We start from the raw sequence: 27,652 nt of genomic DNA on the forward strand, positions 1-27,652 counted from the left end.
TGTCGCACTCCGGTCTTGACCTCGAAACTGTCTGACGTCTGGCCTGCATGTAAGACCCTGCAAGTCATTCCCTGGTAGGTGTTCTGGACCAGGGAGATGATCTTCTCAGGGACTCCGTAGTGCCTCATTAGTTTCCACAGTGTCTCTCTGTCCACGCTATCAAAGGCCTTTTCGTAATCTATGAAATTTATGAATAGGGAGGAGTTCCACTCTATAGATTGTTCCACTATGATGCGTAGTGTGGCAATCTGGTCGGCACAGGATCTGTTACTCCGAAAACCTGCCTGCTGGTCTCGAAGTAGGGGATCAACTGCAGTTCTCATTCTCTCCAGTAACACTCTGTTCAGGACTTTGCCTGGTACTGAAAGAAGCATGATTCCCCTGTAGTTGTTGCAGCAGGTTAGGTCTCCTTTCTTTGGAATTTTGATAATAACTCCTTCCTTCCAGTTTTCCGGCACCCTCTCCTCCTCCCAGATTGTTGCGAAGAGGCTGTGGAGCATCTCCGTGGTGGTTGCGATGTCAGCCTTGATTGCTTCTGCTGGTATTCCATCCGGCCCTGCAGCCTTTCCTGACTTCAGAGCCCTGATAGCCTGTCTGATCTCTGCCCTGCTGGGTTTCTCACAATTTATTGGTAGAGGTGTATCTGCTGGTGGTATGTCTGGCCTTACTACTGGGTTTGGTTGATTAAGAACTTCTTTGAAGTGCTCTGCCCATCTTCCCCGCTGATCCTGAATGCTGGAAATTGGTTTGCCCTGCTTGTCCTTCACTGGCTTACCAGACTGGTGGAACTTCCCTGCTAGCTGTCTGGTGATACTGTATAGGTCCCTCATATTCCCCTGTGCTGCTGCCGTTTCGGCCTGTGAGGCCAAACTGTCCATGTGGGCCTTTCTGTCCTTCCTGAAACCCCTCTTCACCTCCTTATTCGTCTTGCTGTAAGCTTCATGTGCCTTTCCCTTCGCTGCTCTTGTCTTACCTATGTTCATCCTTTCCTTTTTCCCTTTCCTCTCCTTCAGCTTCAGCAGTGTTTCGGCCGAGACCCAGTCCTGGTGTTTTGTCTTCCTCCTCCCAAGGACCTCCTCGCATGTGTCCAGCCAGATCTTCTTTGACTGCTGCCACCGGGTCTCCACATCTCCCTTTCCCTCCATTCCTTCGTCCTGCAGTATCTGGAATCTGTTCTTGAGGCTTATCTGGAAACTTTTCTCAACTTCCCTGTTCCTAAGAAGTTCCAGGTCATACCTTGCTGTTGTGTTGCTGGTGTTGTGGTGTCTTTTCAGACTGAGTTTTGCAGTCATCAGAAGGAGGTGGTGGTCTGATGATACATCTGCTCCCCTCTTCACTCGCACATCTTGGCATGACCCTCTGAACCTTCGACTGATACATAATATGTGGTCTATTTGGTTTTCTGTTACCTTGTCAGGGTAAATCCATGTGGCCTTGTGGATTCGTTTGTGTGGGAATCTGCTGCCTCCTATGACCAGCTGGTTTATGGAACAGAGGTCTGCGAACCTTTCTCCATTTTCGTTCATCTGGCCCAGCCCATGTGCTCCCATGATATCTTCATACCCAGTGTTGTCAGCTCCGATCTTGGCATTGAAGTCTCCCATGAGAACAGTGACATCGCCCCCTCTCTGTCTGTCCAAGACACCCTGTAACTGGTCATAGAAGTTGTCTTTGTTTTCCTCTGTGCCTTCATTGGTTGGAGCATAGCACTGGATGACATTTAGCTTGATGTTCTCTCTCTGGGTGGCAAACTGAGCAGTGATTATTCTTGGGCTCACTGGTTCCCAGCCGATTAGAGAGCGCTGAGCTTCTGGAGCCAGCATGAGGGCCACTCCTTCTGTGTGGTGTGCTCCCTCTTCTGCGTGTCCTGAGTAGAGCACCATCTCCCCTGATGTTAGCTTTTTCTGCCCCGCTTGCAGCCACCTCGTCTCACTCAGTCCCAGGAGAGGGATGCCATAGGTCCTCATCTCCTGTGCTACCTGGACTGTCCTCCCGGTCTCGAACATGGTCCTGATGTTCCATGTAGCGATCTTGGTGATGGTCCTGGGGGTTAGCAGGGGGGTCGGCCTTACAGCGTCCCTTCGGCTTTGGCTGTCCGGCGTCATATACCTCCTCTGTGGAAGCCCCTCTTTCCCCAAGCCGTGGTGTTTTCGTTTTGTCGTTAATGTTTCCGTAACCAGTTTAACTTTTTGTGCTGTGGAGTGGTTGGCCCCACGCGCAACCCCCACTTCTGGAGGGCCATGTGCTGCTCTTAGTCAGGTTTGCCCCACCCAAGGACGATAGAGCCCTCGGGTGAGGGTCCCCCTAAGCCCCCCCACCACTACAAGGTGGCAGCACACATTTTGATTCTCAAAAAGAATCCAGACACAGAAAGAACACTCTCACTTGGTAAACATATGCTCCCATCTGCACCACAAACAATGTTTCAACTTCAACAGACAACAGACTTCTTACAATTGGTTTACCTGAGTAGTTTTATTGCGTTTATACGAATGTCTGGACTAAATTTCATGTGAATAGCTGCAATGGAAATAATCTAATATGGTGAATTTAAAAATTGTTGATGTGCTGTATTTCCCCTACTGTATTTACTGTGTGCGGGCCTCTTCTTTCTTAATGGGCAGGTAATCAGAACTTACTCTCACAGGCTGCGTCCAGCAGCTCAGCTTTGGGTTGCAGCATCTTTAACACAGAAGCGGTCTCCTCACAGAGAAGCATGCACTCGATCCTCATGGTGTAGCTAAGGTAAAACACACAACCAGGGTAAATATGCACAATAAAGTTGCAGGTGGGTTAATTTAGCCAGCAGTGATGTTTTTTCGTAATAATAATAAAAAATAATACAAGAAATCTAATTCCTTGATTGTGATTAAAGGTGCAGATGATGTGGTAAGAAAGTTAAACTAAGCTCATTAATCAGTGGCTACAGTTGAAGTCAGAAGTTTACATACAATTAGGTTGAAGTCATTAGAACTAATTTTAACCACTCCAAAGATTTCATGTTAAACATGTTTGGCAAGTCGGTGTTCCAGTGGTCTAGCACCATGGCCTTCAGCATGAGTCAGCATGGGTTTGAATCTGGCCCATGCCCTGTTGACATACTCCTTACTTTCCTGTCTTTCTTCACTCTCTCTATCTAATATAAAATATAAAGAGTGGGACTGGCCCACAAAAAATGGAGCATCACAGTATACCCTGAAACTGATAGGAGCTCGAGGTAGAACCGATCCACACCGGCCAGCTTCTCTATCTCCCCTTGGTATGACTTGAGGTTCTCAATCTGAGAGGTGGAAAAGTAGTTTAAGAGTTTAGCAGTAAACACTGGAATGGCAATTCTATCCCAAGCTTACATGCAAATGATTACTAGAAATACACATTTAAAAAATAGTGTGGCCACTTGGGCTAAACCAATTGAACCTGGCAGGGGTTGCTGTGTGATCCACACCTCATGTTTTTCCGGCAGTAAGCAGTAACGTCTGCATCTGTTTCAGCACCTCGACGTCAAACTTGGAACGGTCCCCATTTTGGATCATAGCTACAAAGTCTTTATGTGAGCTGGGAGGGAAACAGGAGAAGTAGGCAATGAATTTCTTAGTTTGACACTGATATCTTGAGGTTGTTAGGATATATATTTTTCAAAGGTCCTATCGTTCATTCTCTAGCACCAGCTGCTTAGTCATGATGTTACATATCTTATCAGTTGTCCTGTTTTAATATGCACATTATCAGTATTGTATCCTAAGAACACATACGACCCATTGTAAGTTACTGTCTGGGAACTGGGATCTGATGGCCATGAATCTAGGTGTTGTAAGAACGATAAGAAACTCTCACGTCTAACACAAGACAACACTAAATTCATAGTTTTAGAACATTCTAATCTTCAGCTATTACATCATAGGGGCCAAAAGGGGAAGGACTCTGAGTTTCATGAAAATATATATGTAATGATTTGAACACTTGGAGAGACCTTTCCTCTGAGATCGCCTCAGGGTTGGGTCCAGCTGCTGCAGTACTACTTTGTACTCTATGTGTAATCTTCAATAAACTTCCACTTGTGCAACAGAAAACATCTCTCCTCTTCCTTGGAGCAGTCAATCAAAAGAACCGATTCTGATTTTGATTATAACAAGGTGCATCTCAGTAGTCTAAAGTGGCTTCTTTGACAGTCTCCTGTTTACTGTGCTGAAAAAGCAACTTCATATCTCTTCCCCTTGACTCCTCACGTCTTCTATCCTAGCATCCTCTCCTCTGACCTTCACACCCAATGTCTTGAGAAGGAGGTGAGTCATCAAGTAAAGCCATTTGAGGGATGGTAGAATGCAATGTGGATGCCTTCAAAGAATATGCTTTCAGATGTCCAGTTCAGTTTCAACTCAGTGCAGATCCAGGAAAGGGTACAACGATACAAAGCTACTTTAGACCAAGATATACCCTTCGGCCTGGAGTTGGAAAAACACAAACCAAAACCAGGCACGCGGGAAGGTATTTTGACTGGGGGTGCTGAGGTGCTGTCTATATACGCTACAGGGAAAAAAATTGCCAGGGAAAAAATTATAACGATTTCTCTCCCTCCCTCCCTCTCGCTGATTGCTCGTTCGCTCACACGCACACAGTGGCATAACGACGGGCCCCAATGCACGGGCAATAATAGTTAAGCACGCACGCACCCACACACTACAAAGACGTAACGTTAAATATGTTACCAACAATGTGTTGGAATTTACAGTAATTTCCACTCAGCTCATAGTGTCCCACAATGTCCACAAACATGATGTTGACCATTATTACAGACAGCACTCCATGTCGATTGTTATTGCCTCTTAACGGAAGCCCTTCGCTGCCGAAGAATCGGATGGATCTGAATATCAGTTCTAATACGTTTCTGGCCGTCTGTTGCTCTTTCTCAACAACGTCCGACAGTAGAGCATTAATGGGAGTGTTGTTAAGCTCAGCATCTTCTTCCAACTCCACTTCAATTGTTCTGGCTGATTTAGCATTTTTGCTAAAGAACTCAGAGATTCCCTAGCAAGATATGACCATGTGATCACTAACATTAAAACTAACAAACACATTTTTACATTTATTACAAAAAACACATTTATTTTTATTCCCAAAAGCAACAATAGTTATTATATTGTTTTAAATTATTGTTTGAATAATATTTTTATTTTTTAAATTCAGGCAGGAGGAGCTCCTTCTGCCTGCCGCTAGGGGGTGCTGCAGCACCCTCAGCACCCCCCTTCCCGCGTCCCTGACCAAAACTCACCATCTGAACTGCTTCAAGAATATGTTCAAATTTTGATTTTTCGTGGCATCAATGAAGGATATCTGTGGAGAGGAAAAGACAAAGGATGACCAAGATTATCACTTTCTGGATATTTAAGAGATGATAAAAACCCTAGTGGGTGTTACACAATAGTGGTGGATCGGGTGAATCTAGGAATTAATTTAATGTCATTCATTCTGTTAAATGTGAGTTGTAGAGCCCAATTTCTTCTTGCCAAAAAAATGACAAACTCTCAGCTAGGTGAGAAAAATACCACTTTAAACCACATAGATCAATTAATTTAGCTTAAAACTAAAAACTAGTAAGTTGGCGTAACACAGGATGACTATTCACCTCTTTGGGCTCTCGTTTGACCGTAGTGTTGGTACTTTTGGCCTTTGAGTCAGTCACTGGCAGACAGAAGAGCTCCTCAATGCTGGAGTAGTCAGGTTCCAGGGAATCAGACTGCACTGACGACCACATGGATTGGCTTTCTGTGTGTGTGTGTGTGTGTGTGTGTGTGTGTGTGTGTGTGTGTGTGTGTGTGTGTGTGTGTGTGTGTGTGTGGGTGTGTGTGTGTGTGTGTGTGGGTGTGTGGGTGTGGGTGTGGGTGTGTGGGTGTGGGTGTGGGTGTGTGGGTGTGGGTGTGTGGGTGTGTGAGTGCGTGAGTGTGTGAGAGAGAGAGAGAGAGAGAGAGAGAGAGAGATTTTGAAAAAGGGGGGAGATGGGGACCAGGAAAAAAGTAGTAAATACACTGCAAACACAAATACACATAACAGGAGAAATATTCTAAATATCCTTCAGTTTTTTAAAAAAAACATCACAAACACGCACATTTTAATTTATATAAACTAGGAGAAATCAAAGCTTAAACTCAGAAATCAAAGCTTAAACTGTCCCAACTCATACTGCAACTGCATTCCCTAAAATGCTTCCATCACTGAATCAACATTGAGGGTTCTAAAATGTATTATTAAGTATTTGCAGAATTAATTCAAAGGCGGATGGCTCCTCTTACCAGACACCACTCTGGAGGGCAGCTTCTGCCAGTTGAGCTTCTTCATGCGCAGTGTGGGACAGCGGCTGGCCTTGGGGAGAGGAGCGTAGTAGGATGCCCCCAAGAACTGCACGTTCTGGGGCACAATAATACCTCCTCCAATACCTGGGGGAGGGGGTGGTGGGGGAGGGGGGCCCATACCAGGCAGGGGAGGGGGAGGTGGGGGGCCCATACCAGGCAGGGGAGGGGGAGGAGGTGGACCTCCCTGCCCCATCCCTGGTAGAGGTGGTGGTGGAGGAGGAGGTGGCATCCCAGGTAAAGGAGGAGGTGGTGGGGGTGCACCAGGGGTGGCGCACCAAAAGTGTGCCAGAAGTGGTGCACCATAAGTGGTGCCTGGCAGGGGTGGGGGTGGGGGAGGAGGAGGGTTTGGGGTAGCAGCAGGAAGTGGAGGGGGAGGAGGGGGAGTTACGGAAGCCATGTCTGATTGGTTGGTTGTGCTGCCGAGCAAGTCTGTCTGGATTGCCCTGTTGGTGGTCTTGGTCTTGGGACTGGCTGAGATCTGTTGTCTCATGGAAGAGAGCAGGCGCTCCATCAAACATTCAGCGGAGTCCATTTGTGCTGCAGGACACACACGCAAAGACACACACACACACACACACTAAAAGTCAATCAATTGACCTTATTAGGGCTGAATTTCCATCTCTAACACTAACACCTTGTAAGAGATTAACTTTGCAATCTTATTGTGATGTGTGTGTGTGTGTGTGTGTGTGTGTGTGTGTGAGTGTGTGTGTGATTTACCAGGTGCCATCAATGAACCAATCACTGAAACACAGATCTCTCCTGGAGTGAGATCTCAATATCTGAATCCTAGACCTCTCCTGGGCCAGCCCTTTTCCTTTAAAAATCATCACTTCTTTCGTTTGTAAAAAAAAATATGAATGTACTGAAACCCCCAGACTGTTTGTAATAGCTCTGATGCACACACATACCCCACCAGACATGCCACCAGTGGTAACTACACAATTCCAAAACAAATTCGAAACAACGTGCAGTGCTGTATAAAGCTACAGTTGTATGGAACTCTCTTCCAGGTCATATCTATAAAACCCAGAATAAAGCTAGTTTGAGCAACACCTCATGTTCGTTCACATTATATCTTAATGCGCATTGCTGACTCATTATTTTATTATTAAAAATATAATCTTTTTTATATTTTATATTTAAATATAACAAATATTTTATTTTTGTTATTTGTTCTTTTGTGTGTTGATGGTTTCTTCTTTTTTGTATAAGGTTTTGTGTGGACCGCAAGAAGAGTAGCTGATGTTTTTGCATCAGCTAATGGGGATCCTAATAAAATCTAATTCTTCCCCCTGGTGGAGACTCTTTCTTTCTTTCTTACGGTAATTCTTTTTATTGATTTTCTAGACATGAACATAGACAATACACATTACCGATTGAAGTGATCGGGTGAGCTGGTTCAGATTAGACATGAATAACAGCATTACAACAAAAAAATAATAATAATATATAAACAGTAACAAAAACGTAGAGAATAGGGAGCCAAAACGCGAATCTCCATCAGCTCCTACACAGCTTGATATACCCACAGGTGTTTCCCACCCACAGTCCATCATTGATAACGAGAAATAATACGTAATGGTAATATCCCTGAGAGAAAAGTAATCCCTGTTGGAGACTCACAGTCGTGGGCCAGCAGAGTGGCACGGTCAGCCAGGGCCTCCAGGGTCAGCCACACGTCTCCCCGTCCTGGAGCCACCAGCAGCAGAGCCTGCAGGATGGACAGCAGCTGGACAGAGGCTGGGGAGCTGCTCACCTGATAAGGGACAGAGGGAGGTATTCCGCCTTACTAGTGAGGTTAATATGTGCAACATTTTAGGGTAATCGTTCACTTTTTCATAAAAGCACGAAACTTGGTACACTTGTAAAACTTGAAAATTGAATATGCATATTCTCAGATATTGCGATTTCATTTTAAATCATTCTCAGAACGTCACTGATTTCACCATTAACTATTCACCAGAACACTTTATGATGTTGTATATGGTACCATTATAATCCTTGACCTTCAAAACATAGTGGTAGACATCATCTGTTCGGTGTTATCATGTTTGGAAGCAAAATACTCAATTCGGCTATGGAGGAAAGGAACTTTTTTTGCGAGGGCTCCACGTCTGAAAATGTTCAGGACCCCAAACTGTACAAGTGTACCAAGTTTCATGCTTTTATGAAAAATGTAATGATTTTTTTCACATTATTACCCGGACTAAGGGAGGCAGAGGACAACACAAAGGAAGAGGTGGAGGAAGTGGGTAGTTAGATATCCTAATGACAAGCTTATATTGACCACCTGGAAAAGTGATTTAATGATTATAGTTTTGTAAAGTACTCCTTTAATCCTAAGAGATGAATTCTAAGAGTTACAGAGATTGTACAAGGCTGCAGAAAGTTGCATATAGATAAATATATTGAAAAGAATGACACTTCTTCAATCAATTTGAACTGTTGCACATCAACTGGTCTATCAGTTCTACCCCAGTGCTTACTTTGGTGAGGAGGGAGGTGAAGACCTCCTGGTGACTGCTCATGTCGATGCCTCTGTACACCCTCTCCATCTCCTCCTCATCCTCGGCCATGGAATCCTCAAAGGCCTCACACTGGATGTTCAGGTCCAGGTCCTCAGTCTCCCTGTTACATAAACACACATGCACATATGTGTTACGGGTCTACTTAGATCGATGCCATCGGCTATCGACTTGTTTGGTTGTTTCTGCATGACCCGTGTGTAGGTGCCTGTTCCCTTCACTTTGATATTACATGGCTGAACTTGATACACGTCTCTGTCATCATTGCTGCATCATACCATACACAAACATGGTGTCAGGAGCTGCTGAACTCACGTCAGCGGAATATTAGATAATATGAAGTGAGTACAGGTATATGCACACGCACACACAACATAGGTATTGATGTTTGGGAAATCTTACAGAAAGTGACTGTGACTGTTGTTCCACCAAAATTTGATTAGCATTTAATGCATCCCACACCTACCTCAGCGTTGGCAGTATATCCAAAACTGTAACCCTACAAGGAAAATACATAATTAAGATGAATCCCAGTACTTTCAATATCTCAATATCTCTATATTATCTCAATACCGCTATGGCCAATGCACACAGCGTTTTTGTCGCACTGTCAAATTTTGCAAATGTTGTAAAAGTGTGTGGTGCGACGGATTATTGCATCACAATGGGACAATTGGGAAAACTTCAAAATTCTAAATTAATTGAGTCACTCATAACGGGGAGAGAGACTGGAGCATACATTTTTGACTGTCTCCTTTTTTTCTGAAAGAAATTCTGCAGTCTCACAATGAAAGGAGAGTTCAACTTGGTCAACAGTTGAGGCTGTAGTGTACAGGAGGACCGCTCCAGACAACTGACTTCAGGTTGAACAGACAGGAGTTTGACGTGGATCTGGGAGAGATTGGAGGCGGAGCGGAGACATTTCGGAGCTAGCATCAACACACTAGTCTATTAGGGTACTGTACTGTTATAAACTGTTTAATAACAGCTTCCAATACAAACGGAACCAAATTAATTGTAACAGTTGTTTGTTTCTACCTGGCTGGCCCTGGCTCACAAACAAAGAGGTGGCTAGCTGGCTAGCTAACATTTCGGAGCTAGCATCGAAACACTAGTCTATTACGTTACTGTACTCTTATAAACTGTTTAATAACAGTTTCTAATACAAACGGAACCAAATTAATTGTAACAGTAGTTTGAAAAACATTAGTGTAACATACATAATACATACATGCAATTTCAAAGTACAAATATAGTGTTGTCAGGGCTTGACATTAAGCTTTTTCAGTGAATTTATCTATAACTTTGCATATGTAACAGAGTTGGGAATGTATGTTTAGTTGTGGTGAATGTAGATGAGTTTCGCCGTGCTTGAGCAGCCCTGGTTGTTGTTGGAGCCCCCTTTGGAGTTTGGGTGTACTGCAGGTCTGCGCGTTCTTTTGTCCTTCTGTTGTTGCCATAGTTACGGTGGTACCAGAATATGGCTGCCATCTGAATAGGTATGTGCGCGATGTAAAATGCTCCTCGTATTTTATTATTTGTGTGGAGAATCTTGTAATGTAAGGTGAAAATGTTGGTTTAGTACTGTGCTGTTTGTTTTTACATATATTGTGATGATTTCTGTATAGTTTCGTCCACGGATTGTATGTTTGTGAACATTTATTGTATGTTATTTTGAATGCGCAGATTCACAAGAGTTGCAGACCAGAGGAAGATTTGTGTTTTATATGTCTTCCATGCAGGTATGTTGCTCCACATGTTGGTTGTAATTGTTATTTGTAATGTTTGAGGGAAATTTGTGTTCTTTCTGTAAACAAATTATCCTGATGTGAAATATACATACACGGTGGGACAACCAGAATATGGCTGCCATCTGAATAGATTCACAAGAGTTGCAGACCAGAGGAAGATTTGTGTTTTATATGTCTTCCATGCAGATCAATAAAAATAATTGGTTGAAAGAAGTTTGCCTGTTTGACCATCGTTACACTGGTGCCGTGACACGTCGATCTCAAGATCAGCTGAACGCCGATCTCCGTGGATGCTGCGTGGATGCCAGGTCTTAGTGTGATAGATCAAGTGTGGTCAGAGTATTATAGTAAATGGTCATTCAGTCTGAGGTCTGTGATTACATCAGTTTAAAAAGTGCTTTGATTGTTTTGTTTTTTATGTCCTGCTGTAACTTTATATTTTTTTTAAACATTATTATTATTATTTATTTATTTTTCATTCAGTAATATTACACAACACAAGTCTGTACCACTATGGCTCAGAGGCCAGGTTTTAATGATGAGATTTTTGCCAGTCCAGTGTTGCCTATGGGGAGGGGTGCATGGGGGGCATGTCAGAGCTTTTCTGACAGTGCTGTCATCGGTGGGTTGAATAGTAGGGAGGTGGGGTGTTCCCAGTTGTTTACTGACAGTGGTAGAGGCACAGGGTCAAGTCAGGACCCAGGTTGTGCTTCTGTCGGGCAGTTTACAGGGGAGGCTCCTCCCACATCCACACCCAGTGTTAATGACACTGAAGCTCTTCATCACCTTTCAGACATGATGGGTCAGCTAGGTGCTCAGATTGGCGAGTCCATTGTAACCAAGTTAATTTCAGCTGGTGTAGTTCACTCAAGTAGTATGAGCAGTGCACACCTCAACTGCACATCGCCTCCAGATTCTGTAACTGATCCTAATGTTGTTAGACAGGAGGTTCCGCGCGTTACTGTGAATGTAAAATCAGACAGGGAACCACCAATGTTCCGAGGTGATAGTTCTGATAAGTGTTCAGTCCAGGACTGGATTGACATGTCTAAAGCTTATCTGAGAAAGCAGAAATGTCCAATGCATGAACAGGCTGAGGAGATACTGGCAAGGCTGATGGGTAAGGCAAAGGATGTCGTGAGGGTTGGTTTGCGTAGCGATCAGACACTTGATGTGAAGCAGAACCCTGATCTCATCTATGATATCCTTCTCAAGTACTTCAGTGATGTGTCATCATGCCTCCCGTTGTCAGATTTCTATGCCACTCTACCCAGACCCAATGAGAACCCTGTAGACTACTGGTTGAGGATCAACAAAGCAGCTGATGTAGCTGGTGAGGGCCTTCGCAGACAAGGTAGGAGGATGGAGAACATGGGTGAAGAGGTAGCACGGATGTTTGTCAGGCATTGCCCGGACTCTGGACTATCCCGTATTCTGGAATGCAAGGCTATTGAGGAGTGGAGCTCACGAGACATACAGTTGAAGATTGATAATTATCAGAGAGAGCTGAGAGCCTCTGGCAGGACCGATAGTTCTGTGCCTTTGAAGAGCCATGCCACCGCCCTCCACACTGTGCAGTCTCATCCAGAGCCTTCGATTCAGTCTGTGTCTGAGCAGTGTTCCACCCAGTACCCCCCTGCTCCTGCCCATAGTCCAGTGTACCACACACAGTGTCCGCCTTCTACCCTCATTCCTTCCCAGGACCATGCTTTAGGCCAGCTTCCGTGCCCCTCCTCCGCGACTGCTGTGGCCCAGAACACTCAGCAATCTGAAGACAGGATTCTTGCTCGCATTATGGAGAGGCTGGAGCAGATGATGGGGAAAGTGCAGCAGCGTGACAGTGCTCCTCGTGGCGGAAGATACCAGGGTGGCGCCCGTGAGAAGGCCTGCCGAGTCTGTGATGACAGTAGACACACTACCATCTCACACTGCATGTCAGAGAAGCTGTGCTTTGTCTGTTTAGCCCCAGGTCACACAAAAGTTGAGTGTCCCACCAGGTCGTCCCGAGCACCTCAGCCTCAGGGAAACTAGGTGGCCTGTATTCAGAGGGAGAAAGTATAGGTCGCCAAGTAAACTCCCATTGTGAGGACGAATCTAGTGCTGAGACAGTGTATATAGCTCTCAAAAGCTCAAGTGATAACTCTGAAGATATTGTTTATCAGAATACACATACAATTAGTGGTAGTGACAGCCTTTTCTACACACCTGTGACAGTTGGTAATACAGTGACTCTGAATGCTATGCTAGACAGTGGGTCTATGGCTTGTACAATGAGTAAGACGGCAGAGGGAAAGCTTAGAGAGGTTGGAGTTGCTACAGAACATAACCAGTTCAGTTCAAATGTGGTGCTTGTTGGCTGTGGTGGTCGCCGTGTCAAGCCTGAGTCAGCTTTCAACGTGGAAATGGAGGTGTATGGCTGTAGGATTATGGTTCCCACTCTGGTAGTTGAAGGCCAGCATGATGAGTTGATACTAGGCACCAATGTTATTAAATATATCCTCCGGCAGTATAAGCAATGTGATGGCTACTGGAAGGCTGTGTCTACGCCCTGTCCTGCTGGCGATCCAGAATCTGAACAGTTTCTCTCGATGCTCGCTGGTCTGAACCGTTGGCGAGGTGACGTCATACCTGACAAGATAGGCACAGTCAGGTGCAACTCAGCCGTGTGTCTTGAGCCTGGTCGGGAGTACCTGATGTGGGGCAAGCTACCCAAGTCCACTATTGTGTCTCCTGGTAGCGCTGTGACGACAGAGCCCACATCGTGTCGCTCAGCTCCAAGAGGGGTTCTGGTGGCCAGAGTTGTTACTCCTTTGTGGGGGAGACGGATGGGTTCCATTGAAGCTGATCAACTCGTCCGACAGGCCCGTCTTGGTAAGACGCAATGCTAAATTGGCCGACGTCTTCTCCTGCATTGCGCTCGAGGACATGGATGAGACCGGACCTGCTGAGGTCCCACTACTCAGTTGCTGTCAAGTAACCCCGTCCAGTGAAAATGCGGCCCGCACTGTTGATGAGGAACTGAAGTACATGGGATTGAGTGGGCTCGACATACACTCCTGTGACGTGTCTGAACAGTGTAGAAGCAAGATGGCTGACCTGGTTGTGCGCTACGAGGACATCTTCTCACGCCATCACCTGGATTGTGGAGAGGCAAAGGGCTTCATACATCGCATTCACCTCTCAGATCACAGGCCATTCCGGCTCCCATTCAGACGAGTGCCCCCCAGTCAGTATCAGAAGTTGCGCCAAGTACTGAGTGAGATGGAGGAGAAAGATATAATCAGGAAGTCAACCAGTGAATATGCATCTCCGTTGGTTCTTGTATGGAAAAAGAACGGAGATCTCCGTATCTGTACAGACTTTCGCTGGCTGAACAAGAGGACCCTGGGAGATGCTCACCCTCTCCCTCACCAGGCCGACTGCTTAGCTGCACTTGGAGGTAACTCCTTGTTTAGTACTATGGATCTAACCTCAGGGTTTTATAACATGCCACTACACGAGGATGACAGAAAGTACTCTGCCTTTACAACACCTATGGGCTTGTATGAGTATAATCGCCTCCCGCAGGGCCTCTGTAATAGTCCTGGGAGCTTCATGCGTATGATGACTAGCATTTTCGGAGACCAGAACTATCTGAGCTTACTGGTTTATCTGGATGATTTATTGGTGTACGCCCCTGATGAGAGGACAGCTCTGGAACGCTTGGAGATGGTGTTCAGTAGACTGCGTGGTCATAACCTGAAATTGGCCCCCAAGAAGTGTTTTTTTCTCCGGAAATCCGTCAAATTCCTCGGCCACATAATTAATGACAACGGTGTGTTGACTGATCGCAGCAAAGTTGAGAGCATCGCAAAGATGACAAGTGCTGACCTGATGGAAGCGGACGGTGTAACCCCCTCACAGAAACGAATCAGATCTTTCTTGGTGATGATCAATTATTACCAGCACTTTGTGCCTAGCTTCTCCGCTATTGCAAAGCCTCTCTTCTCTCTGTTGACGGGCCAGAAGAGAAAAGGGAAGGAGAAACAGTCCAAACAAAGGTCCCAAAGCAGGAAGTTGAATGTTACTGACTGGACCCCCGAAACGGAGCAGGCTTTCCAGAAGCTGAAAACGGCACTGGTTGAGACGGCTGTCCTGGCTCACCCTGACTTCAGCCGTCCCTTCATGCTGTCAACGGACGCGTCCCTTGATGGCATCGGTGCTGTCCTGTCGCAGATCCAAGAGGGTGAAGACCGAGCGAGGCCAATCGCATTCGCCAGCAAGTCCCTCTCTCAGTCTCAGAGAAACTACCCAGCCCATCGATTGGAATTCCTAGCCTTGAAGTGGAGTGTCTGTGACAAGTTCAGCCATTGGTTGAAGGGGCAGGATTTCACTGTTTGGACGGACAATAATCCATTGACTCATATCATGACGAAGCCCAAGCTGGACTGCTGTGAGCAACGATGGGTGGCTAAGTTAGCGAGCTATAACTTCGACATCAAGTACGTGCCAGGCCCACAGAATGTTGTCGCTGATGCCTTGAGTCGTGTGCCTTTCGTCAAGCAGAGAGTCAGTCACAGATTACTTGAAGAGCCCTACAAGAATCTCCTCTCCGAAGTCCAGGATGTGTCGAGTGCTTCTGTACAGGACGCCTTCCGGTCGTCCAATGATAGTGGTGACACTCCACGCCAGGCAGAGAGTTACGCTCAAAGTGTCCCATCACCTCTGCATGTCCACGCTCAGTCTATGGAGATGGATGAAGTGTCTGTTGTTCTACAGTCATATGACGATCTGTGGGAGGTCGGAGCAAGAACGCGCGCTGTAGCAGTCTTGCACCATTTGCCTCAGTTAGTCCCAGGTGGTCAGGACTCACTTCCTGCTTACAGTGAGAAGGAACTCCGGGATGAACAGCTCAGAGACAGGACTCTCTCTCGAGTCTTGTACTATGTGGAGAGACATCGGAGACCCTCCAGGAGAGAGAGAGATAAGGAATCAGTCACAGTCATGAGGTACCTGAAGCACTGGGAGAAACTTGTTGTGAGCAATGGGATACTCTACAGAGTCTCGAGGGATCAAGTCGTGAAGTCAAAACGCCGCCAGTATGTGGTTCCTGAGTCTAAGAAAGTTGAAGTTCTGAGAGGTGTTCATGACCATGCCGGCCATCAAGGTCAGTTCAGGAGTCTTGGCTTGGCCAGACAGAGGTTCTTCTGGCTCAACCTCGACAGAGACGTAAGAGACTACGTCCGTAACTGCCAGCGGTGTATTGTCAGTAAGACTGTTGAACCTGCTGCGAGGGCGCCTTTGCAGAGTATCACATCAACCAGGCCACTTCAGCTGGTTTGCATTGATTTCTGGTCAGCGGAGGACTCAAGGAACAAGTCAGTTGATGTGTTAGTTGTTACTGACCATTTTACAAGAATGGCCCAGGCATTCCCCTGCAAAGATCAGTCAGCCAAACAGGTGGCGAGAGTTCTATGGGACAAGTTCTTCTGCGTCTTTGGGTTCCCAGAACGTATCCATAGCGACCAGGGAGCTAACTTCGAGAGTCAACTAGTGAGTGAGCTGCTCAGAGTCTCCGGTGTCAGAAAGTAGCACACAACCCCGTATCACCCGATGGGTAACGGTAGTGTGGAACGTTTCAATAGAACTCTCGGTAACATGATCCGAGCGCTTGAACCAGAGGCATAAATCAACTGGCCGAGGCGTTTGCAAACTCTGACGTTCATGTACAATAGCACAGCGCATGAGTCAACTGGCTATGCACCTTTCTATCTGATGTTCGGGCGTACTCCTCGTCTCCCTGTCGATATACTCTTCCGGACAGTCCTGAATGATCCAGCTGTGGTCAGCTACGACAAGTATGTGATGTCTCTCACGAAGGATCTGAGAGAAGCTATGGTCATAGCCCAGGAACATGTCATAAAAGAACAGCACCGTCACACAGAGCTCTACAACAGACGAGTGAAAGGGCCCACCATTGACGTCGGAGACCGTGTGCTGTTGGCGAACAAGAGAGAGAGAGGAAAGAGAAAGGTGGCTGACCGTTGGGAGTCTACTGTATACACTGTGGTGGATAGGAACTCTGAGACTCACACATATAGGATACAAGACACTGTCACTGGACGAGAGAAGGTAGTCCACCGTAATCTATTGATGTTGGTGAACTTTCTGCCGGTGTATGATACGAGTGTGATCTCTGACCCAGTTTCATCCCTGTCTGCTGTTCATACATCAAGTGACATGTCCGTGTCGGAAGTGGAACAGGATTCCTTGCCTGGGGAAGTGAGTAGAGGAACCGGGTTCGAGTCGGAGAGAGTGGATTCCTGTCCTGGGAGTGAGGGAGGGGAGGTTGAAGACATGGAGTATGGGGGAAGAGCTGTTCGGGAGAGGGATGTTCCCTTGACTGTCCCAGAGCCCACGGATCCCAAGGGAAGAACCCTAGAGTGGGTCACCCAGTTACCATTCCCTGACCACTCACGGACAGAGGCTACTAACACTGTAGTGTCTTCAGTCTCGTTTGCCCCTCAGAGGGTCCCCGAGCAGATGGCTGAGGAGCAAATGGTAGATCAGTCCATTAACTCTGATTCTAGATTTGTGGTTAGCGCTGATGATTGTACTGATGTTTCTGGTAACACAAATCAGACAGATGATGCTAGTGACACACAGCGTACTGACACTCTAGCTTCTGCCACACAGTGTGAACATCCTAGTACAGTCACACAGGTCAAGTCCAAGTTTGGTCGCCTTATCAAACCAGTTGACAGATTGATTTATACTATGTCAGGACAATACATTATCCAAGACACTAAGTCAAACATTCGAGCTGTTTGTAGGTCAGTGTTCCAGGCTTTCCACAGTTAGATAAGCCGAAGCTCAGTTCAGTGCATGTATACACTGTGCACACTGACATCCTATGACATATAGGTTTGTTCGTTATTCTGATTGTTTTATAAGAGGTTGTGGCCTCTTGAAGGCTAGTAATACACAGTGAAAAAAGGGTCTTGTGGGGTGTAGAACGCATCCTACCGCCAGTAGTTGGTTGGAGAGATAGTTTACCTCTCTTTCCACTTCATCCTTATAGGATACTTTTCAAGTTGGCTGTCCTGTCCTTTGGTGGCCCTATGTAATAGTGTAAAAAGTAAAAAGTAGTATTTAAATGTATAGTTGCTGCTCAAGGTTGGCGAAATTCAGGGGAGGTGGGTGTAACAGAGTTGGGAATGTATGTTTAGTTGTGGTGAATGTAGATGAGTTTCGCCGTGCTTGAGCAGCCCTGGTTGTTGTTGGAGCCCCCTTTGGAGTTTGGGTGTACTGCAGGTCTGCGCGTTCTTTTGTCCTTCTGTTGTTGCCATACTTACGGTGGTACCAGAATATGGCTGCCATCTGAATAGGTATGTGCGCGATGTAAAATGCTCCTCGTATTTTATTATTTGTGTGGAGAATCTTGTAATGTAAGGTGAAAATGTTGGTGTAGTACTGTGCTGTTTGTTTTTACATATATTGTGATGATTTCTGTATAGTTTCGTCCACGGATTGTATGTTTGTGAACATTTATTGTATGTTATTTTGAATGCGCAGATTCACAAGAGTTGCAGACCAGAGGAAGATTTGTGTTTTATATGTCTTCCATGCAGGTATGTTGCTCCACATGTTGGTTGTAATTGTTATTTGTAATGTTTGAGGGAAATTTGTGTTCTTTCTGTAAACAAATTATCCTGATGTGAAATATACATACACGGTGGGACAACCAGAATATGGCTGCCATCTGAATAGATTCACAAGAGTTGCAGACCAGAGGAAGATTTGTGTTTTATATGTCTTCCATGCAGATCAATAAAAAGAATTGGTTGAAAGAAGTTTGCCTGTTTGACCATCGTTACACATACCTGCATTCTTATGAATATGTTGTTTTTGATGAAATACGTGCTTTAGGGAGGGTATTACGTTATTTAACATGATGGCATATATTTACATGTGAATAAAATATTACTAGAAAAGTATTATCATTGTTGTTATTTGTATTTTGTAGCTGTGCAGCCAAAAAGGCTATCGCAAGTAACGTTATTTATACTTATAATATATACTATACTATATATTATATTAGTTTACTCAAAGATCTACGATATCGTTTTTGGCGGCACGGGGTTGCCAGATTTCTAATCTAGCACGACTGAATGACCAGCCAAATTGTACACACGTTGTATATCCACGGTCCACTGTCCATCTGGCAACCCAAAATTAATATCTACTGTAGGCCTACGTGTATGTAATTTACCGGTAACCTGAATGGATGAAATGGATGACGAAAAGCTCATAACTTGTCAACCAGTCAACCTGACATCTTCAATTGTGGATGGAGCAATCATCTATTTTAACGGTTTGACAGTCAAGGGCAATATATGAACATCACCATCAGCTAGCCACTACACCTAGCCCACAGCTGCCACTATACACATTACTAGATCTACGAATTACTGCATGCATGATTTATTCCTGTGTCATGCCACATAGCTACACGGCCCATCTCACATACAAGACGCCTATATTACATAATAATAACAATCGAGCATGTAGGCACAATATTGTAGCGCGAACGCAGGAACATTCGCTGCCGTGTAGTGGTGAGCACCCGGTCTTGCTGACCGCCCCTTGTAGTGGAGTTGTGTGGTGTCCTATGGCCTCGTGTCGGCCCGTATGGTTATGCTGTGGCTCGATATGAGCGTGCTTCTATGTGTGGCTTTATGAGCGTGCTGTGGCTCCAATCAGGGGCGGATTTAGGATTGTAGGAGATCCGGGGCTTAGCCCAGAGGGATAATATAATGTGAAAAATTTGCCATAAAAATTTTTTTGCCTTCAAAAAAAAAAACATTAATTTTGCCTTCAAAAAAATTGCCAGAAAAAATTGCCTTCAACCTTCAACTTACCACCACCTTAAAGCGGACAAAAGAGACTGGCACTGGAGAACACATATACATTCACACCCTTTAATGAAGCAAACTAATTGTGGTGGTTCTGGGCACAGAGGGAGGTCAGCACACGTAGCTCCCCCTGCAGGCCAGAACGCGCCATGTCCCCCACACTAATGCCTTAACTCACTCAAATACAGTCAGCAGCTGGTTGAAGTGATTTCAGATCACTGATCCAGGGAACATGCCTCACATCCATTGAAAGAAGAACATATAAAACAAAAGGGGTATTAAGACTGACCATATCATGATATATAATATATAATAACTATATCATGTAAAACAATAAAATAAAATGCATCTTATTCTCTTACAGTACATGTGATCCTGGCTGGCACCTCATAAACTTCAGATGTAAAAAACAAACATGAAATGCATCTTATTCTCTTACATGTGATCCTGGCTGGCACCTCTGCTGTCTTTTACTGCTGTGTTCTTCACTCCTTTCTTCTCACCCTGTTTTCATCTCTTCCTCTAGTTGTATCTCCTCCATTCTTTTCCTCACTGTGTTCTCTCTTCCTCACTCATTATACAGACTTTCAAACTATAACTATACAAACTATTAAACATCAACCTTATATCCATTCACGTTTTCTCATTTCTTCTTCAATTTCTTCATTGCACTCCTTTCCAACTGCTATCCCCCCCACCCCTCTCTCCCATCCCCATCTTTTTTTTCTACTTTTCTTGTGGTGGCAAAATAAGGCTGTGCCGACGTGGCTTTAATTGAGCAAACCTGTCAATAATTGTGTCAGGTGTTATGGCATCGAGGTTGTTCTTCTCAATTGACATGATTGCCAGGTCATTGAGCCTGTCTTGGCCCATCGTGCTCCTTAGCCATGTGTGCAGACGGCGTAAGGCGCTGAAGGAGCGTTCACAGCTGCAGCTGCTAACTGGAATTGTCAGGGCCACTTGGAGGACAGCCTTCAGGGTTGGGAACATGTCTCTGTCAAGACTCTGGAACACAGTGGCTATGTCAGGGAATTTATTCTCTTTCTCCAGCGATATCTGGAAGAAACTTCTAGCCACCAGGAGTTCTTCTGGCCTCAGGTTTATTTTGTAATGCCTAGCAAGGCTTTTGAGAGCATCGGAGAGAAAAGTCGCTGAGGTTGGGTTGCAGGCTTGAATGCCTGACATCAGCTCTGCTCCCACATCTGAAAACCGATGGGTGAGTTCCTGTATCATCCTGTCCAGGCACGGATAAAAAAGCTGACCTCTGAAATCACCTGGGGTGGTCAGATTGGAGGTTGCTCCACAGGCTGACTCCACCACAAAACCATCCAATCTTTTTTGTTTCTGCCTGGGACCAACAGGTAGCTGAATGTGATGTTCCTCACATATGGTCATGGCGCTCTTGAAAACATCTTCAGCCCCAGGGTCTGTGCGGAGATCTGTCAAAGTTTTAACAATTGCCATCTTGTACTGCGCTGCTCTGCCCAAGTCCAAACTTTCCCCCTGCAGGTACCGGTGAAGCCCTTCAGTTATCCCGAGGAGTTTGGCAAACATCACAACACAACATGTAGACCGTCTTCGGCTTGCAGAGATTTGACAGGATCCCTTGGGCCGTGGCTGTCTTCATGGTCCTGAGACATGCAAGGATGGCAGGAAGGTTGTTCACAACAGCTTTTACAGACCTCACCTGGCTTGCCCATCGTGTTGTTGAGAGCTGCACTAGTTCAGATGGCTTTAATCCCAGTTGGTTCTGTATTTCTATGAACTTGTTATGATTAACAAGGGATTTGCTGAAAATTGTATACATGTTTTCCAGAAGGTCGAAGAATGCGGCAGCTTCCGGTATGGCTTTGCATGTGTGGCACAGGACTAGGTTGAGCTCATGTGCATAACAGTGTACATACACTGCTTCAGGGTGTCGCTCTCTGAAGCGGGCCTGGACACCCCCCACTGCTCCACTCATCACTGCTGCTCCATCATATGTTTGTGCAACACACATGAGGTCCCCTAGTTTGTGAGACTGCAGCACTGCCTCTATTCCATCTGCAATGGACTTCGCATCAAATTTGTCTAGCTTGTGTAGCCCAAGAAAAGCCTCTCTTGGGGTACCTTCCATTGTGACATAACGAACACAGACTGCCAGCTGCTCTGTGTGGTGATCTCTGGCTTCATCTGCCATCACAGAGTACATCTTGGAGGATGTAATTTCTTTTGTGACATTTTCTGTTATTTCTTGTGCAATGCTGGTAATCATTTCGTTTTGGGACGTATGGGAGAGGTAGGTGGCATTTTTAGAAGGTGTATATTTTTGGAGAAATGGGTCAAATTGTTTGAGGAGTTTCATGCATTCATGGAAGTTGCCTGGATTCTGGCTAGCCTCCCGCTCATCATGCCCACGGAATGGGATGCCTTGCTTCCCTAAAAATGTGGTTACACCCACAATGCGCTGAAGGTATTGGCGCCTCTCCAATATTTCTTCTGCCCCTGCAGTATGCAGCAGCTCAACCACATCCCCATGAGTTCCTGTGCTTTTAAAGCTCTGCCAACATGTCATGCTTGACTTGTGGAGGTCAGTTTTCTCATGCTCACGGAAGGAATCCAAAGCCCTTTTCCAGTTAACAAGTCCAGAGCTACTGAGGAGAGCATCTTTATGGGTGCGAATATTCTGCCTTCCAAACTGCTGACATGGAAAGCAAAATGCAGAGTTTCTGGCTACAGAGTACTCCAGCCATTTAAATTGCTCGAACCAGCTCTTATTAAATGCTCTCTGCTGGGTACCAAATTGTCTGAAGGGGTACTGGGGGAGGCACACCTGCTTAGGGCCACTTTCTTTTGTCCCTAAATCAATAGCAGACAATCCACCTGCTGTCCCTTGTTGCTCTGCTGTCCCTTGCTGCTCCTCCATACATGTAGCTGACTCATCTGTGTGACAAAAATAAAGTCCTCACAGTCAAATCAACTTCAATTTCATGATAGCTCAAATTCACAACAAAAGTTATCTCATGACACTTTTCATATAGAGCAGGACTAGAAACATACTCAAACATTACACCTGTAGATTCACACCTGAAACATCTTTTCTTGGTGGCCTGGCTGATGCAGCTGTATTGGATAGCAGCTGACCTGTATTACAAAATAGACAGTAAACACACACACACACACACACACACACACACACACACACACACACACGTCAGTCACCATCATTTATATTTGTATAGAATTACATAATTGATGGGCTGAGGCTAGTTATGTTACAGTATGTATATCAGGGCAGACTCTGTGCTCACCACTTATATTGTATTTAGAGTCTTGTCCTGTGTTATATGACGATATATTACATGTATTGTTGGCTTGTGTATAGTACTGTGAAATCAAATCCCCCCTGGGACATTAAACAAACTTAGTTAGTTAGCGTTACATCTTAGGATAGATTTGAGTCATGTTCTGTATACATACATACTACCATAAGGGCATACTTAATGTGGTTACTCCATGTTTACTAGCTGTAACATTAACGTTACATCATTATTTTTCACTTGTTACTCAGTCAACCAGAGCAGATATCAAAGACTATCAGCCTGTTATTCACTTTATTTGTATAAGTATTATCCTTTGTTTGATTTCTTACCATGTACCGTAACAGTACCTTGCTATGTTTCATTTTCATTATAACATAACGTTATGTTATGATAGCCAGCTAGCATTAGCAAACCGGAAAAGTAGTGTCAGTGAGTCAGTCACCTTTCTAATAAGATTCACAAACCTGAAACATCATCTATGTCATCACTGCTGGTGACGTCATTGTTGTCAGCTGCTGATACGGCTGCTGCAACAGTTCTTGGCGATTGTTTTTTTGAAAAAAACTTTCGGATATCCATGCTTACAAAGTCAGGCACTGATTGAGAGGCACTGATTGAGATCACTTCTTCTTCAGGGCAGGGCAGGCTACGCAGTACGCAGGCTAATGTCGCGCAGCTGCTGCCTCTCTGTTGGACTCCGGTACTGCACGTTACTCACGATTTTTTTTATTTTTTTTTTGAAAGTAAAACATTCGGGGCTTTTCAGAAAACATCCGGGGCTTGAGCCCCAGTAGCCACCCCCTAGCGCCGCCACTGGCTCCAATAGAGCGTGCCTTTTTTCTACACTGTTTGTAATGGTAATTAGGGAAAGCAGCTCTAACTTATTGAACTATGCCGTCCTCCGAATCTATGTCCGGCTGATCATCGCCCATAATAATAAAGTGGCTTTTATAATACACCTTTCTGGCTGTGTGTTTTGTGCGCTCCCTCTCCTGACATTTTACCAATACCCCTAAATCAGGGGACCCACAGATTTTATCACAATATGTCCAGTTGTATCTTGTAGAAATTGTGGAAGCAAGGCAAGCAATATTGGTAGAGCCTATTGTAATCAGCCTGCCTGGTCCGACTACGTAACAATAAAGTAACAATTGAGAATGGAATGTTGTGGTGCAACAAAATCTCGCACGCCGTGTGCATTGGGATGAGATGTTTTATGATTTTCTCATAGACTTCAATGGTGTGAGTTGAAAATGGAATTTTGCGGTGCAACAAAATTGCATCGCACGCCGTGTGCATTGCAATCGAATGTTGTCGTGCGTTGGCCTTAATAATCAAATTATGTGGAATGTATATTTTTTAAATCTTGTTATATGTATTAAGATGTACAGTACAGTAACATGAAACTAGAAGACATGTTTTGATGCTGCTTATGATTGCATTCCGTAGTCCCTCTCTGGTCCGTCTCATCAACATCATTTGTTTTGATGTAGCCAAGATCAATGGGAAATGCCTGTTTTTGTGGAAAAGCACATAACAGAGCTGAACATGGATTCTGGATGGACATACTGCATCTAATTTCCTATGGATGTTCAAAGGGGAAAGTGAAATGTGTGGTTACTTTTCCCCAGAAATTGATGTTCTGAAGTCAATGTTGTGCTTGTATGAAAGATATGATTTGAATTCACTATGTTGGCTGATAAGGATAATGGAAGGAAGTTTAGACAGTAAAACTACATATATGTTACCTATGGTTGCCAGCCAATGCCCTCTTACTACTGAGTCAACTCTCTTTATTTGTGACAACCAGACTAGTGCAGAACACAAGAGGCAGATGGAGAGTAAAACCCAAAGCTGGGTGTATTTATTGATTCCGGGGAATAGGGGCAGAGCTTCTATAGTGAAGCAGGCAGATCAGGAGGGTCAGCAAGCAGGGCAGGCAGGTAGAGAGGGCAGGCAGGGCAGGGCAGTGCAGGCAGAGAGGGCAGGCAAGTTCACTCCAAAGTGCTCTTCAGGTAGCTGCTCCCCTCTCACAGGTAGTAGAGGAAGTCATCCAGGTTCATGTTGGGCTCTCTGTGGATGCTCTGTCCCACCAGGAAAGCAAGCTTGTGGGCATACTGGCAGGGTGCAGGCACTCGGATGATCCCCTGAAATAATTGGGGGAGACAAAATCAACGACAATTTATGCATCAAAAAACAACTTGCATGCCTGAAATGGGAAAACCATATGTAAATACAGTATGTTTGATTTCATAACCAATATGGATACATCAGTAGGTTTAAGATGTGTTTCAATGTGAACTACACCCTGTTCATGCCTGCATTTGAATTACTGACCAAGAGAATAGTTTAAGCAGACTTTTACCCTGTAATTTTGTGCATTTGTTGTTTTCATTATTCTAAAGTAGACATATCCACACACAAAGAATCATGTTATAAAACAATCTCTGAGTAAATATATCTCGCTTTGAATGCCCTGATGTTCCAAACTCCCAAGATCCCCCCCTCTCTCCCCGTCACAACAGACCTCACGTTTTGATAGCTATGATGCAGCTGCACACGAAATAATGAAAGTTCGGGTAAACCTCCCCTTTAAAACTACTACTGGTAAGACAACCCAGCATACCTGCCAGTTGAAGTACATGTGGCAGAGTTTGTAGGTCAGTCGCTGCATGTGGTCAGGCTTCAGTCCACTGCTGTCATACACCACATTGTAGTGGGTTGGGGAGACGCGTCCCTGTCTAACAGCTTGGCTGACAATGAAGAAGTCGTACCTGAAAATGGGCGATTGCAACTGTGGCCACCGTTTTAAGACTGGATAAAGCAGACATAGCACATCTCTGAAAAAACAACATATTTTCTGAATTGCGTATTGAATCGATACCATTCTGGGCGGGTGACCTCAGTGTCGATGACTGTTCCAGGGGGTGGGTTGGCCATCTTGCCGCCAATTTGGGCAAAGAACCTGGAGCTGATCCGCTTCTTCACAACCACCACTGTGAGTTTGGGTCTAGGAGGGGAAGAGAGAAAATACGATCAGAATGATTGGTGATTGAATGTGTTAAAGGGAACCCTGGTTATTAAGACACAGTGTTTCCTCTATATGCATTGATTCGTGGCGGGCCGCCACAAATACATTTTCTCCGCCACTAATTGATTCAGGCTGCGCAACGAGAAAGGCAGCGAGGAATTATGATCGGAGAATAGAAAAAGAAAAAGCAGATTTAAGCTAGATTTAGGCCGCTTTCAGACCTACATTTCGTTCCGATTTTGTTCCGATGTTGCAATTAACCTCGTCGGCAACGCGCTTGCAAAGCAATTTTGTGATTGGTCAGAATTTTGCGGATTTCAGGAAATCCCTCTCCTCTCCCTTCGCCCGTCACCGGTCCCTTTAATCCTGTATCCTAATCGAAAATGCAACATCAGCGACGACTGTGGGTTATTGCATTTACTGCTGTTCTCTGGTTCATGTGCTTATACCAGTGCTCAGTATACAAGTATTTTAAATGAACATTCGTAATGTAGTCTCTGATGTTCATGGTCAACTAAATCAGGCTATTTTGTGAAACAAATAATGTTCCCGCAAATGGGTTAACCGAGCAGCCTCGCACCTAACGCTAGCATCGAACTATTCATAGCATAAACGTTGGTAAATGTCATAAACGACACAGTATTGGCAGGGGAAAAGAAGGGGAGTCGAATTTTTATTGACAACGAATGCTGGAAAAACATGCAGCTAAAATTCAGGGAACATTTGGACAATAAGAGACACAAGGTGTGGTCCCATGGTCTAATTACAGGGCAATATGCGCGGGGCAAAAATTATCTATAGCCTCTAAAATCACCATGAACAGAACGGCAGAGGTACGGGTAAGCAGGGCTCATGTCGGTGTCATCAAAGGTAAAAGTTGGTTTTTAGCATTACCTTGCTGTTGGTTGTTTACCGAATGCTCCATCTGACTGTCACACTGTGATTTTACTTGTGTAAACAGTTAATGAGTAACGTTAGACGGTTTTGTGCGTGTACTCTCATGTAGGCTTGCAATACTTTGTATTGATGAGCTGATCTTTCATTGTGACTGTCAGTCGCAAGTTTATATTCTACGGATGTTGTTCAGTGCTGTATGCGCGTTCCCGGTTCCCTGTGTACTTCATCTTCGATGAGCTGATGATCTTTCTCTGTGTGTGTGTGTGTGTGTGTGTGTGTGTGTGTGTGTCTTGGGCGTATCTGTCAGTCACATGTATATGTTCAGTGCTGTATGCGCGTTCCGCATGTTCTGCTGCAGCTGTAGGATATCTTGGTATTTGATCACCTTCTATATAAAAATCACCGGTTCGTTTTTTTTTTTTTTATGTTGCCACCCTTTAGTTTTTGGTGAAATTACGTCTTTGTTTTGAGCGCCAGTGCGCGTTTCATGCGCGTGCAAATTTTTTTTTTTTACCACTCCGCCAATAATGTGAAAAATCCTAGAGGAAACACTGAAGACATGTAGGCCTTAATACGCTCTAATTGCCATCTCGTACTAAAATATGTTGGTAGAAAGACATGAAAATTTTTGATTATGTTAGAAATCCTCAATTAAGGTGTAGGTCCTTAAGGTCCTCTTACGTGTAGTCCTTTCCCATGGTGCTGATTGAGTCCATGATCTGTGGCACTTCGTAGTTGACCACACTCTGCAGCATCCCGTCCCCCACTCCGTCTCTGTAGATAATGATGCGTGAGGGCAGGCACTGGTTGTGCTTCAGCCAGGCCTTCAGTGCACCTGGGAAAGAGAGCCTGCACTTAGGATACTAGGGATCATTCTCATGCTTCTCTGAGGGATTATGTTG

The 27,652-nt window shown here is 45.0% G+C and overlaps 1 protein-coding gene across 1 annotated transcript in view; it reads right to left on the reverse strand.

Moving 5' to 3' along the window:
• Positions 1–2,628: 2,628 nt before the first annotated feature.
• LOC308150269 (uncharacterized protein) overlaps positions 2,629–27,652 on the reverse strand; it is a gene marked incomplete at both ends in the record, with an annotated part of 92,164 nt that continues 67,140 nt past the window's right edge. Inside the window, 5 exon segments of the mRNA XM_080523119.1 lie at positions 2,629–2,740; positions 3,195–3,280; positions 25,449–25,596; positions 25,707–25,832; positions 27,432–27,585. Of these exon segments, the coding sequence (XP_080379245.1) occupies positions 2,629–2,740; positions 3,195–3,280; positions 25,449–25,596; positions 25,707–25,832; positions 27,432–27,585 (626 nt within the window).

This window comes from Nansenia antarctica (assembly GCF_963989245.1).
Source record: "Nansenia antarctica genome assembly, chromosome: 2".
Lineage (NCBI taxonomy): Eukaryota > Metazoa > Chordata > Actinopteri > Argentiniformes > Microstomatidae > Nansenia > Nansenia antarctica.